The sequence below is a fragment of the Aspergillus puulaauensis genome, chromosome 1, assembly GCF_016861865.1.
Source record: "Aspergillus puulaauensis MK2 DNA, chromosome 1, nearly complete sequence".
Lineage (NCBI taxonomy): Eukaryota > Fungi > Ascomycota > Eurotiomycetes > Eurotiales > Aspergillaceae > Aspergillus > Aspergillus puulaauensis.
Window position 1 is genome coordinate 2,725,900 of NC_054857.1, and position 13,921 is coordinate 2,739,820.

The 13,921-nt window shown below is 50.1% G+C and overlaps 4 protein-coding genes across 4 annotated transcripts; 2 read left to right on the top strand and 2 right to left on the bottom strand.

The window, feature by feature from the left end:
- Positions 1-5,859: 5,859 nt before the first annotated feature.
- On the bottom strand, positions 5,860-7,035 carry tif35 (translation initiation factor eIF3 core subunit g; the record flags this gene model as incomplete). The annotated part of the gene is made up of 4 exons (XM_041694124.1): positions 5,860-5,912; positions 5,998-6,169; positions 6,306-6,927; positions 7,019-7,035. The coding sequence occupies 4 exons, from the start codon at positions 7,033-7,035 to the stop codon at positions 5,860-5,862; spliced, it is 864 nt and encodes a 287-aa protein (XP_041550428.1).
- A 489-nt stretch (positions 7,036-7,524) lies between these two features.
- On the bottom strand, positions 7,525-9,119 carry FCY2 (cytosine permease; the record flags this gene model as incomplete). The annotated part of the gene is made up of 2 exons (XM_041694135.1): positions 7,525-8,615; positions 8,678-9,119. The coding sequence occupies 2 exons, from the start codon at positions 9,117-9,119 to the stop codon at positions 7,525-7,527; spliced, it is 1,533 nt and encodes a 510-aa protein (XP_041550429.1).
- Positions 9,120-10,469: 1,350 nt separating this feature from the next.
- On the top strand, positions 10,470-11,405 carry APUU_11064S (uncharacterized protein; the record flags this gene model as incomplete). The annotated part of the gene is made up of 1 exon (XM_041694146.1): positions 10,470-11,405. The coding sequence occupies one exon, from the start codon at positions 10,470-10,472 to the stop codon at positions 11,403-11,405; it is 936 nt and encodes a 311-aa protein (XP_041550430.1).
- Positions 11,406-12,857: 1,452 nt separating this feature from the next.
- Positions 12,858-13,836, top strand: APUU_11065S (O-methyltransferase; the record flags this gene model as incomplete). The annotated part of the gene is made up of 3 exons (XM_041694157.1): positions 12,858-12,920; positions 13,004-13,738; positions 13,792-13,836. The coding sequence occupies 3 exons, from the start codon at positions 12,858-12,860 to the stop codon at positions 13,834-13,836; spliced, it is 843 nt and encodes a 280-aa protein (XP_041550431.1).
- Between the last annotated feature and the right edge of the window lie 85 nt (positions 13,837-13,921).

The window sequence follows — 13,921 nt, forward strand, 5'->3', positions numbered from 1 at the left end:
GAGGGAAAGCAGAATGGGTTACGTACAGGTGAGTGAGAAACCAACAGAGTGATGATGGGCAGTATCTTGCATCGACTGCTGCAGATTAAGAACCCCACGCTCAGCGCGGGAGCTGACCAGGAACCCGAAGACTGGCTAATTGTACGTCAGGTAGTCAATGGAAGAGACAGTGTAGATGTTCTCAGACCATCTGGCGGCACAGTCCTGGGTAGAGACAGGGAGGAAAGTTTGGCTGGAGGGTAGAAAAGGCTACTGGGGAGGAAAGCCGCAGTGGTGAAGGACGAGGGAGCAAAGGCCTTGATATTCGTTTTCCAGATACTTGATGGAATCATGTCATTTCCTTCTCCAACCCACAGCATGCCCACTGCTCCGTCTTTGCCTGGCCCCTTAGCACCGCCCAATGAACAACCCTGGTGACTATGCGGCAAAGGATGTGCTCTGCAGAGTCCTGGGGGTTTCGATTTACCAAATTAAGCTTGACGGGCGAATACCACGCTCGCCAACGCGAGTTTGCTGCCGAGTTCGGACCATGTCAGGGCCGTTGGGACCTTCGGGAGAGTAAAGACAGATCCGTGTTATCTGAGGTCTTTTTTTTTTATCCTCATCGGAGGCCTCTCAGTTTCCTTCCGACACTACGGAGTGCATAGTGGGCTTGAATCATCTACCCGTCGGATACGTGCTTCTCTTCCTGATTTCCTTGACTTCCTAATCCCTCTCTGACCAAGCCCAGCTCTGCTTCGCCTCGCTCTGAGGGAAGCCAGAAACAGATACTCAGGGAGCAAAAAAAAAGTTTGTTGCATCAAGTAAAATGATGCTTAAATGTCTTGGACCCTGTCAGAAATGCTGCAGATGCACAGCATTGGTCCAAGTCCATGTTACATCCTATGACCCAACGTAGAGGCGCAGACATTTGAATGGTCCTCAATGGAATGAACTTTATAATTGTTGACATAGTGGGAGGTGCTAGGCTGAGCGGGTCGCTGTATAGAACATCATCGGCCAAGTCAGCTGTGCTAGCGTGAGCAGCGGCAAACGGCAGATTGCATCAGAGACAAATTAAGATGCTGCTAGAAGAGATTAGTGGCGGCGATCGTCACCCCAGCAATCCAGTGCAGACCCCAGTCGCCTGACAGAGGCTGTGGGCGCTGGGAGTGGGCACGTCCGAGCTTGGGTAATCGCAGACAGCCAATGGGTTGCCTGTCCGTCGGCGAACGGTCTTTGTTGAGCACCGGACAGGGGGTCTAATGAGGTTTGTGGTTCTAGACAGGCAGAGCAAGGTTCCTGTGCCTTGAGAATCTGTCTCAAACAGCCCTTTTCTTTTCGTCTTTGTTTATTTTTTTGAATTCTTTTTCTTTTTCTTTTTCTTTTTCCTTTTCCCCCTTCGTCTCTGTTCACTGAATTTCGGGTGATTAAGGCACGAGGCGCGGATATTCCTGCATGAATGAAAGATCAGGCGGTCGATAACTTTGATCTGCAGATAGATCGATCGGTTCTTTCCTGCTTCATCGAGTATTCTTTTGCCCCGTCACTGTCCTAGAAGGATAGGTAACGTCAGAAGTGGAATGCATCTTGCCCAAAGTACTGCTGGCAGGGCGTTGCTATTTTGGACGACAGTCTGGGTATCTCTGACCGAATTTCAGATGGCTCGAGAACAATGGTCATTTTCCGAATAGTCACACCAACACCATCCAGTAGACGCGCCGGGTGTGGGGATATGTCTCCCGTGAGCATGGACGCCAGTGTTCTCAGCAGAGCTTCCAGAATAATTGGCTCGCCCTCCTGGAAAGACAGGACAAAGCCCATGCAGCCCGAGAGAGGATTAGTGGCGTAGCTTCTTGTTTTCGTCTTCTTCCGGTGGAGTTAATTACCAACTAAAATCCCATTCTTTATTTGCCTTCTTTCGCTCTCTCTCTCTCTTTTATTTTTCTTTTCTTTTTCTTTTTTTTCGGCCGCGCTGGATGGCAGTGGTGTGGCTGAGAGGATCACCCAAACATGCAGGAAGCTAGTTGGCCCAGATGTGATGGACGCAGAACTGGGCAAAAAGGAGCCGAACGTCATCATTGGCAGATGGATCAGCGTCCAGTCCGTTCCGAAATGCGAGAGTGGGAACCTGGCCAGCAGGTGCAATTCCTAGTGGAGGGTGATGTCGTGCAGGAGGTTTCCACGGGCTGCAGCGCGAATCCATTCGTAACCTTGAACAAGGGGGGTGTGGTGGGGAGGGGCAGAGGTTGCATTCTGCCTCGCGGGTGAGCGATTAATTTGCGGCATCCGGGTAACGGCGTTCCAAGATCCATATAAACTAGAGACAAGTGGGCACGGACGAGAAACAGAGAAAAAAGAGCGTGGAGAGGAAGCAAACGACGCTTACGTTGGAGGTGAGGCTTGAAGCTTCTAGTAGGAAACGATGGGATGCCCCAGGCCCATACACAGCGCTAGGCCCAAAGTGGCGGCCAGGGCACGTGCCATGGTTGCACCAGAAAGGGTAAGTGCAGCCCTAGTCACCACCACTGCACTTGCACCTCAGGAACAGACTTACTACTGTAGTACTCGTGAAAGACGTCAAATTAGTACCTGCTTCAACTCTATTCATTTGTGTGCTATTCGGCGGGCGCTCTGCCCCTCTTCTTGGAACCTTGGGCAGATCTATCCAATTTCTGCCGGCTCGACAAATCATTAACCCTGGTCGTTGGAGATTTGCTGTAACCGGTTTCTGCTTTCATGCCCCCCGCCCATGGGTGTGCATTCGCTATTTTTACACAAGGTTTATGGTGTCTCAGTTATCTTATTGCCGCTCCGCCCTTTCTCATAGCCCTACCACCTTTTGGGGTTTGGATCTCTGTCGTTCGGACCCGAGCCTCTTCGAACAACGTCTCGTCCCGTGGATGTCTCAAATGCTATTTGCTGGCCCTAGTAAAAGCTACAGGTAAGAATTATGTTTTAGCTTCTCTTTAGAGTTCCGGGCGTTGGGGCCAATCTGAGCCGAGGCCATGTCTCTAGTGTGCTTCCCGATCCGCAGTATAGCATGGCCATTATATACTGGAACGAAGCTAAAAGCTGAAGGCCTATAGCAGATCTGGAATGCAGTTTGCCGTTATGTATCGACTTGAAGCGCCCGGGCGAATATCAGTTGGATTGACGTTGGTCCACGAGCTCGAGCTCTCCTGAGTCCAGAACATTCGACCGTTGGTTCCAGGATCCCCTGAACTTTCCGTGTTTTGATAAATTGGAAACGCTCCAGTTTTGGGAATTGACTGCTCCCTTGCGAATTGAGATCTTCAAGAGGCCGGGACCTACAGCTCTTGACTCAAGTTTTACGGCCTAGTGTGCGTCACAAAAGCGTATCCCGAATTTGGGTCTCTTTGGGCACGTTGCGAATCTGGTCGCTCAATTAATTGCGAGATATAACCTTATTCGGGGACTTAACAGAGAGATCCAGCGCGAAGGTGGCGGTAATCCTATTCAAGGTAGTTGTCCGTGCGGGCTCCTATACCAGGTGGAGACCGGGGGTTTGAACCGTTACAACCCCATATGCTAACGTCGAAAGGCACTACCGCGGTGTGGGCGTGAGTATGCCATGCCAGCCTAATTTCGGAGACTAAATAAGCTGACGTGAATTGGCTTATCTCCGGGATATGTTTGACTGCTCAATATGTTGAATCTCAGATCCTTCAGTTCTGCACCTCTCCTGTATTCCAGAGCCATTTCCAACGCCGCGAGCTCGTATGGACCCATAACCAGTCCATGTGCATAGTATCCTGCGCAGTTATCGTGGACACCGCATGAGTAGCCGGGATTTTTCTCTTCCTCGTGGCCATGCCAAACACCCGCCGACGTTCTGCTCCTAGTTTGGGCTAGCTGCACTACTCGAGCAGCTGCCAATTACCACCAGTCAGATTATTCCAGGCTGCTTTCTATACCTAGGTATTGATCTTCAAACCGACTGCCGACCTTCAGGGCTTCCTGCGAATCCGAAAGGACCGTGATATCCATCAAAGGTGGGCGTTAAGATTTGATCCTAACCATACCCTTCATTACGGGTAGTCGGCGTCCCCCCACTTCATCGAGAAATCAACTGCCGTTGGACTGGATCCAAGCCAAGGCTTGAGCTTTCAACGAGTGTGATAATACTGCGGGAGGCGGAACGACGTGGTGCCATAGAAGGGGGAATTCGGCCACCAGCCTGTTGGGACAAGGTTCTGGGTTTAAACCTGAGGAATGGACATTAAGCAGGGCACCCTCTTGTTGCGATGCGTACTGCCGCTCGGATTGACTACTTTAGTCTTGTCAGAGCTGCAAGGCTTCCCACTCCGTCCCGTCTGATACTTTGGTCTGTCATGAGGAGCCAAACCTTGTTCGCCGGCCCATCAGGTCCTGCCAGTTGGAATGACAGACTGAGTCGCACAAGAGAGAAACATAACGAGTCGACGCGCAACCCACTCAAATGCCGACCCTTCCTAAGCCTGCGTTTCATATCCCGGGAGATATTTGCCGTCCATGACATAATAGTTCTCCTGAGATTCTCCTCGTCGTCCGCTGCTTTACAGACAGATATGGGGAGTGTATGCAATGTAACCGGAGCGACTAGGTGCCGACAGCTCCCCAGGCCCCATTGCGAGCAGCCCCTCGTCTTACTGGTCGTCACTCATCAAAAAATCTCGGGGAAGATGGGAGAAAGAGCCACGGGAGCCAGCCTGATAGCCATTCACGGCAAAGATGGCTGCTCTCGTGTGACCCCCCAAATGTGACTACGATACTACATAATGCGACTGCGCTTGTTACCAGTGGATAAGACCGTTTTTGTGGTCCAGGCGCTAGCTGGAAGCCAATATTTACATACCACCTGGACCGGCGAGCTGCCAGTCCTGGAAGACATGAAGCAGATGACGTGGGTTGATTACTTGGCCACCTCAAGGCCCCAAGCATGCTGAGTTAAATGACCGAGGAGAACCACTGGCTATTAAGAGACTTGGATACCAAGCGTGGCCAGCCTCGAAAAGCAGCCCCCAAAAGCAAGGCTGTCCGTCTGCCTTCTGCAAGGACTGCTTCCAAGTTCCGAGCGTGTCCATTTCTCAGGCGACCAATGTGCAGATGCAGCTGCGAGTAGTTTGAATCAGGACTAGCCCACGACTCATGCTGGGAACTATTTCTATTTTCTCTTCCCAGAGGTATTGGAGACTTGACACTGGTAGCAGCTGCATCAACCTATCTTGGGGGCACGTAGCTGCCTGTGCAGATGACCACTCTGTCCAGCCACATGCGATATTTATCTGTCGATCGTCATGGAGCAGCGGATCTGTCATAGACTCTTGGCTTTACGTATCGTTTCGTGTAGATTACAGTTGCTATTGATGACGGCTCCCTTGTATAAACAACTCCTACAAGATACATAGAATGCGGCCGCTCCCCCTTACACGGACGATTGATGACAGCAGCAAGAAGCATGAAGAGTAAATAGAAGAGTAATGGGGACTTCTCCTCGGGCGTGGACGAGTATTCCTCAGAATCCGCTCTACAAATATTTAGGTCCTACTACTAGTTCTGGCTTGTATATTCCCTTTTTGAGTAGACTTCGGATACGGCCGGACTAGGTGGCAACCCTGGCAATATGCTGATCTCCCCAAGGCAAATGGAACGCCTTACGTTTTGATTACTTCATTATCGAACGGACCATGACACTTTTATTGTAAGAAAAAGGAACTCGTCAGGCAAGAGTTAGGTATCTCCAGTTCAGCCGTAAAGCGTAAAGCTCAAACAAACATCCTAGACAGACCAGATCAAACCCCTTAAAATAGCGTCGTAAATCTCGATTGATGGAAGCAAAGAAATAAACCCCAAAGATGATATACCGAAGAAAAGAATCTAAGTAGTCCTCTTTGCAAACTCGACGCGCAGAATGAGGTGGCGATAACCAACTGTAGAAGGAAAAATAACACGTTAGTACTGAACGTTGTCTTGACACACAAGAGTCGCGAGTGAACGAAAGGTAAGGGTACGTACATCCGTCCATCTTGTCGCAGGCACGTGCGGCGTCGCTCCGATCCGCGAAGCTGATGAATGCGAAACCCTTTGCTCTCTGGGTCTCTCTGTCCCTGGCCAGGAAGACTCTGGTGACACGACCGAATCGCTCGAACAAATCCCGGACTTCTTGTTCCTCCGCAAGCTCGGAAACCTGCTCACCGTTAGCCATCCTGACACAAGCCTAAAAAAAAAGGAAAGAAAGAAAAAAAAAATTGAAGGAAGCGGAAGGAGGCGCAAAAAACGGCGCCCCCTTCCAAATCCTCAACAAACAAGACGGGGAGACAAACGTTTGTAACTCTGAGAGTCGCCAAATCATCCTTCTCGTACTTGCCAGCCATTCTTTCTCCACCGCTCGCAGTACCCTTCCGGAGATGAGGCGGCACATAACTGCCACCGCCAAGACCCAATCCACCAGGACCTTCGTCCGCACCATCGCCCTCCGCACCAGCAGCCCCAGGCTCGTCGACGGGCGCCATCGTATCCTTGAACGGACACCTGGCCGTAAAGTGCTCTCCAGAACAAATCCGACACTTGACCTTCTTGTCCTTAAGCTGGTCCTTGATACTGCCTTTCTCGCCACCGTTCTTCTCAGCCTCAGCGGCCTGCGCCTTCCAGTTAATAGAGGGCCGGAAAATAATATTCTCGCCGACGGAGGTCGTATCGAAGGAAGGACCCGCGGCATTGCCCTTTTCCAGCCCGAACTTGTCCCATGTTTTGCGCTCCGCGACCTGCGGGTTCACGTGTTCGCGGACAACAGTCGTCTTGATGCGGCGTGTGACTTTTACTTTCTTGCCATCGTCGTTGAAGCGGTATGAGATGACGGTTTTTGTGCCGTCCTTGTTGGTTGTGACTTGTTGGGCGGGGAGGGCGGAGGGGTCGTCGAATTCTTCGTCGTCGGCCCAATCGGCCCTGTTTTCGTGGCTTAATTAGCATTTCTAACTCGAGTAAAAAAGGCAGCTGGATCAAAATTCCGGGGCCGCCGTAGTGGGTAAACACGTACTTTGCTGGTCGAGACATTGTGGCTGTTTGTGGTGATGCTGGTGTTGTGTTTGAAGATTCTGGATTTCTGAAAGCTGAATCTCCGTTGTGGATTTGTTCGCCGGGAATTTGGTGTGGCGCATGTGGCGGTGCGGAAGCACTATCACGTGACATATATAGACCGGGGAAGGTGCACTACAACACTGGAGAAATGGACCAGGGAAGGCAGGAGCGAGGATTTGAATAAGGAAAGTGCGACTTCAATTCCTGCCGGTTGCTCTTGATAAACCTGGTGGTGTCATGCCGCTAGACAAGGAAGGGGCAACCCACCTGGCTCGAGCTCCAGATTTGACTGCGCAGGTACGTATACTACCCTTGCAAGTAAGAAGGCTACTTCGCGGAATTCTACTCATTGACTGCAAGAAAAGTCGTCCAAGTGTGTATCTTATCTTGGTATCTTTAATCCGTCGGGCTTGCGAGGTACAATGCAATTGTCTATCTATATATTAAAATGCTAATGAAAAAGGTCTACCTCCCAAATACCTTCATCTCAATGGGTCTCAACAAAAGATAAGAAAAGCCTGAAAATGCAAATGCCAACTCGAATCCCACATCGCCACCGCCTGCGTACTTCGAAATGGGACCAACATACCACTGTTGACTCATCCCAGTGACCATACCAGCAACACCAAACCCAAAGGCAATAGCAGTCGCAATACCCGGAGGAAGCTTCTCGGGCTTGTCATAGTTATCAATGACATAGCCCGAGAAGCCACGCTTGAAGACGAAGTGGTCCGTGAGGGAAATCCCCGAGTAAATGGCCAGCCAGTATGCAATGAAGTTCATGAAGTTCTCCAGAACTGCTTCAAATTCCGAGTAACCGGGGATTGCAATCGCCACGGACACACAAGAGCCGAGGAATGTCCAGATAAAACGGGGTACGCGTTGAGCATAGCGGCTGAGAACCTGAAACGTCAGCCCAACGGAGTAAATGTTTGGGCAGTTGTTTGCGACGATTGAGAGGGCGAGAATGACGAGGCAGAACTTGCCGAAACCACCGAGCGGATCGAGAACGGCACCAATGACACCGCCATTCCCGGAAGCATCATAGCCTGTTTGGTATTTATTGTTGCCGCCGTTGATAGTGGTTGCGCTCATCAATGCGACGCCGAGCATTTCAATGAAGAGGAGTGGGACTATGAGACCAAGCCAGGCCGAGAAGAAAATCTTCTTCCGGCTGCGACCAATGGGTTGATATACGGTGTAATCGGCTGCAAACGGGGTCCAGCCAGTAGCGTAGCCATACACAGCTGACCCGAACGAAAGGACACTGCCCATCTCAGATGAACCGACTTTCATGGGGATGTTTTGGAAGTCGCCAGAGTGCGCAAACATGCCGAGGATGATAAGGAAGACAATAAAGGTGGGGATCCAGCTCCAGAACTCGTATAGATGAACCACTCTATATCCAGCAAACGTAACGAGGAGTGTACAGAAGGCGATGATCAGGATAGCTGCGAACCCCGGTACATCGTCGTTGACTGCGTGAAGCATTTGAGCGCCTACAATGGTGTTGGCGGCGGACCAACCCATGCATGCGAGGACGTTTAGGATTGCAACTGCAAGAGAGCGTTGAATAAGTTCCCGCTACTCTGGAGCATGGCCGGTCCGGATGACTTACAGAATTTTATCGCATACGGGCCAAACCAGAATCTCGAGAATACCATCTGCCGCAGGCCGAATGGACCGAAGCAGGAAAACCAGCAGACGGTCATGATGCCGAGGAGATTGAAAAACAGGATAGTCAAAATGGCGTCCACAAACCCGAGGTTATAGACAGGGAGTGCAAGGGCACCGATAGCGAAGGAGCTGACAACCATGTTGGCCGCCAGCCACATGCTGCCTACATTGGTATAGGACGTATCTGTCTGTTCTGCAGCGGGAACCCGTTCAATGCCACGCTGCTCAATGTTGAGCTTTCCGGCCAAGCGCTGTATTTTTGCGTATAGAGAGTCGCCATACGTGAAACTCTCGCCGGGTGCGGCGCCATCGCTGCTGTTATCAGCGGCCGCCTGGGCCACCGGAGGGTTCTTCTCCAGGTCAAAATCGAGAGCCCCGGCCATGGTGGGAACAAGTCTGCCGTTCGGCTGGGATACGCCGGTTTATTCAAATGCAATCATGGATGGAATTAACGAGACTGAGAATGAGGGTGCAAGCCCCTCTGGCTGGATTGTGGTTCATTCACATTTTTCACTGTTCTCTGATGGGGGCAGGCTCTCAATATGTATGTGGACCTGGGAGGATAAAACCTTCACACAAAAGCGCACAATCAGTTACTATTATGCATCACGAGGCCCACTTGGAGGCCCAGCGGTCCAGCATTCGCGATGGATTGCGGCCACCTTCGGGAAAAACGGAGGCGACATCTTTGATTATGGATATCGATTATCGGGACGACCAAGAAACGGTGATCGCGTGGGCCTATTTTGGAGGCGCACCATTGTCAAGCGAGTCAAGCTTGTCAGGGGCATGAGCCATGAACCAATCGGTGGACTTTGAAACGGGCTGCCGGGTGGGACCGAGCGAAAAAGCCTACAACGCCGAGATAAGAGACGGCCTGATAGGCACCTGCCGTCTGATAAGGAAACGCGATGGTGTTAGCTGTAGCTCTCGGAATCGGTTCTGCCCGTTGGTGGTCTTCGCCTGAGTCTTTCGCATTTCTCCTAGACTTCGGAGGTTGCTAGCCCATGGGTGTGAGATAAAAACGTCAGTAATGTCAATAAAATACATAACGGCCAACACTACTCACTTGGTGCCTTCTTGTCTGAGACAACAATACAAATAGACAATCTGACGAATAGGAAAGAAAATGGCAATACTTCCAATAGTTGGAATAAAGCAATGTTCAGTGGCCTAGGAGGTTTGCAATGTGTTATGTTGCCTAACGTGGTTGTTGTTGTCTGGAGGAAGTGCTGAAGTGAAAGAACGATGAGGGCGACACCTGATCTGCCTGCCCAAAGGCGCACGCTCTCACTTTCCAAAGTTCCTTCTCTATGTTATTTATGCCTAATCCATGGCTTGGACACCACTCACGTCTATTGTATTGATACTAGTGAGAAGCTGATACTCTTCAATCTTTACTGGCTACACTAGCGGCTATAACAGGTTTGTCTCATTGATTTTGCCAGCTCTTGGTTTTGCTTCAGGCGAGATTGCTCCAGGCGACCTTGCTGACGGTATGAAGTCAAGTCTTCCCCTCGAAACGAGACCGAACCATGAAATCCAAAGGAAGCGGAGCTCATTTGATAAAAGCAAGAGATGGCGAGCAAAAATTCACAATTGATATTAACGAATGGTAAAATCTTGCGGAAGGACAACCGGATTATCTGTTTAGCTACATTTACGAGCAGCAGAGCTCATATGTGGATGCCATTCATGCTGCGAATACCAAGTTGTCCGAATACAAGATCCAAATGGCTTCTCTGATGGATGAGGTAGAGTCCAAGGAGAAATACGAAAAACAGATCGCTAAGTTGAATGAACAACTAGCGGAACTGGGTCGCCAACTTGAGTTATCCAAGGATTGTAACAAGGGATGGGAAAAATACAAAAATCAAGTCGAGAAATGGAGGAATGAGAAGCGGTTGGCCGAAGTAACAAGGACCGGAAAGGACTCAGCACGCATCGCCGACTTGAATATCCAGGTAGCAAACCAGAAACACCATATTGAAGACTTGGAAAAGAAATTAGGAGTGCACGACGGCATGTATGACGAGATTGCCGATACGACAGAAGGAACGGTCCATTCCCTATTGGAGTACGAAGTATTCAGCAGTTGGCTACCTGAACCGCCGGCGTTAATTGACGGAGTTGGCATCAAATTTGCAAACTGGAGGTACCTGATGGAGATGAAGTTTCGCGAGAACAGTGATCACTTCGATACTCCAGGATCTCGGCTGGCATATCTCATCAGTTGCACATCTGGTGAAGCCCAAGATCAATTGCTGACTCGCCTACGGAGTAAAATATTGAAATCGATAACTGATGTCCCAGACGCGCTTGAGTATTTGGAAATGGTGTTCCACAACCCGGAGCTGAGATCGACTGACGTCCATGACTTTCGTTTCCCCGGTGAAGACCCGAGCAGTTTCTGGAGATTGTTCAGGGCCTTTGTTTGGAACGCAGTCAAGCACGAACTGCCGGGAGAAGACTGGAGCTCAAAGCTCCACGAGTTCTTGCAGTGGAAACTCGAGAAAGACATTGGCGACTTCTCCAGCTACCAGGAGGGCACGTCAAAAGAGTTAGCCAAAGAAGTCTTTTTGCGCCTGCTCCGACAGGAGTGGGATGATAATGCCGGGCTGATGGGGGGCAAAAATGGACGAATTAATGGGGAGCCTGTCAAGATATGATCGGTCGATGGCAATCTACCTAATTCCGGATGGAAAGGAAGTCGATGTCATGCGGAACGATGGAAAGGAAATGATACAAACGACGTGTTGAGATCAACGTCAGGTTCATATATAATACATGGGACCTGATGCACCGAATAGTTCAATATTAATACTTAGGTAGTAGCCCCTATACCCTTTATACGAATATAAATATCAACCAACTCAATTAAACAACAGCGCTTTGTCAGCCCCCGCCTCCTTAAAAAACATTCGGTTACTAAGCCCTAGTAAACGAACACTTGTTCGGGGAGATACGCTGGGTTTATATGTCTGCCGTGGCGGCCATTGCTATGCTATAGCGACTGGAATCACCGGAAGTGGAAAGCTGAGGGCAGAGCAAGGCGATCATCCTACTATGTGTTCTCTCTCTACCCGTTGACCGCATCTGGTATCGTCGATATACAAGTGTAGAGGGACAGGCCTGGCCAGTGAGAAGAGCCCTTGTATGCAGGTTGTGGAAAGCGCCTGAAATCACCAGAAAAGGTAATATACCGATCGATCATGGCGAACCCGCACAGCCCCTATGCCTAAGGAGGACGAGGAAAAAGTACCTCCAAGCTACGGTTTGGCTTCTGATCTGCCAATCATTTATTTAAAACCCTCAAATATTTATATTTGGGAGGCACCTATACTGTATGGAGGAATTGCAGGTGACCTACAACTAGACATTAGCCCTAACTTGCTTCCAGCATGCAGATAAACAAAGAATGCAAAGCAAGGATGGGCACTCTTTGGAAAACAAAAAACTGCAATGGCCACCCATGCAGAGGCAGAGACCCCTTCTCGCCCTGCCATTGCTTGCCTGCGCTGCCCATCTCTCCCCATCCAGTAGTAGTGTCACTCCCTAAGACCATCGCATTCTTATTTACCTTCGCTAGCCGAGAATCAGCGCAACCATGGACAATCTAAATGGCTTTGAAAGCCTGTAAGCTCGCGCAAAGCAGTAGTACATTAGCTCCATTATCTTAGGCACCCTTTGTTAGTGCTCGGATAAAGGTAGACACTACATCAATCATATGTACCACTTTATTTATTAGGGTTTCCTATATACCGAAGGATATAATGAAGAGAAAAAATATTAAAACACTTCCGATACAAACAAACCGAGGTGCACTGGTACACCCTCCCATACTAATATTATCTCCGAGGCCCACCCCCTTCGGCCCTTATTACTCGAAACGCAACACGCAAGCCTCACGCTGACGTACTCTCCAACGAACAAGCTCCGATTACGGGGGCTGGCATGGTCTACTTTATGAAGTAGGTATAGCTCGAGAGGGCGCAGTATATAAAGATTACTTATCTCCTCCTGCCTGCCCTGCCCTGCCATCTATACTACGAAGCACGAAGTACGAAGTACAGCGACGGATAATGACCAGCAGCAGCACAGCAAGAAACAAGCCCAGAACAATGCTCTTCTCAGCTCTACTCGCCGGTGCATTTGCAGTCGGGATCATCTCTGTGTTCTTCCCGGTACGTTCTCTCCCAACCGACATCTGCAGTCGGTATAAGTTAATACATTGTAACATATTATACTAACCCACCTCGTCAACAAGAACCTCAACCCTCTAAACACCATATCCCCCTCCACTTCCCCCTCAAACCCGAACCTCACCCATCTCCGCGAGCATATATCCGCTCAAACTCAAGACCCCTCAGCGCTGAAGAACAACCCCCGGGCCCTAATGTCCACTATCGAAGACTACGCAGATAAAAGAGGGCACCTGATGATCTTCCGCAAGGGAAAGCTGGATATTGTGCATGAGGTCTTACGTTCCATGCCGACGCCGCCGAAGGTTATTGTTGAGTTTGGGACTTATGTGGGACAGTCGGCGCTTGGGTGGGGGGTTATCCTGAAGGAGATTCATGGGGGGGATTGTGATGGTGATGGTGTGAAGGAGAAGGGATGTAAGGTTTATACCTTTGAGCAAAACCCCGAGCTTGTGAAGATGTCTAGGGAGGTTATTGAGCTTGCCGGGTTAAGTGACATTGTGACTGTTATCGAGGGCACGGCGGCGGAGGGGCTTAGGGGTTTAGTTGCGGGGGGACGAGTCCAGCCTGGGAGCGTGGATATGGTGTTTATTGATCACTGGGAGAAGTACTATCTGCCCGATTTGAGGGTTTGTGAGGAGCTGGGGGTTTTGAGGATGGGGTCGTTGGTTGTGGCGGATAATACGGATAAGCCGGGGGCGCCGACGTATTTGGAGTATGTTAGGGCTGGTGGGGTGGAAGGGGGCGTGAGGTATGAGACGAAGACGTATCAGAGTGTGGCGGAGAGGCAGGGGGCACCGGTATGTCTATTCGGACTTTTTGAATTGACATGTCTGCTAATATTGGCGGTTAGAGTGCGGTTGAGATTAGCACGGTTGTTGATTTGGGTGGGAAGTGAGTGGGATGGTGGTCTTGAGTCCGAGGGTTGCTCAATAAGAATACTGGAAATGGCAAGAAACCAAAGGCTTAAAGTAGACCTTGAT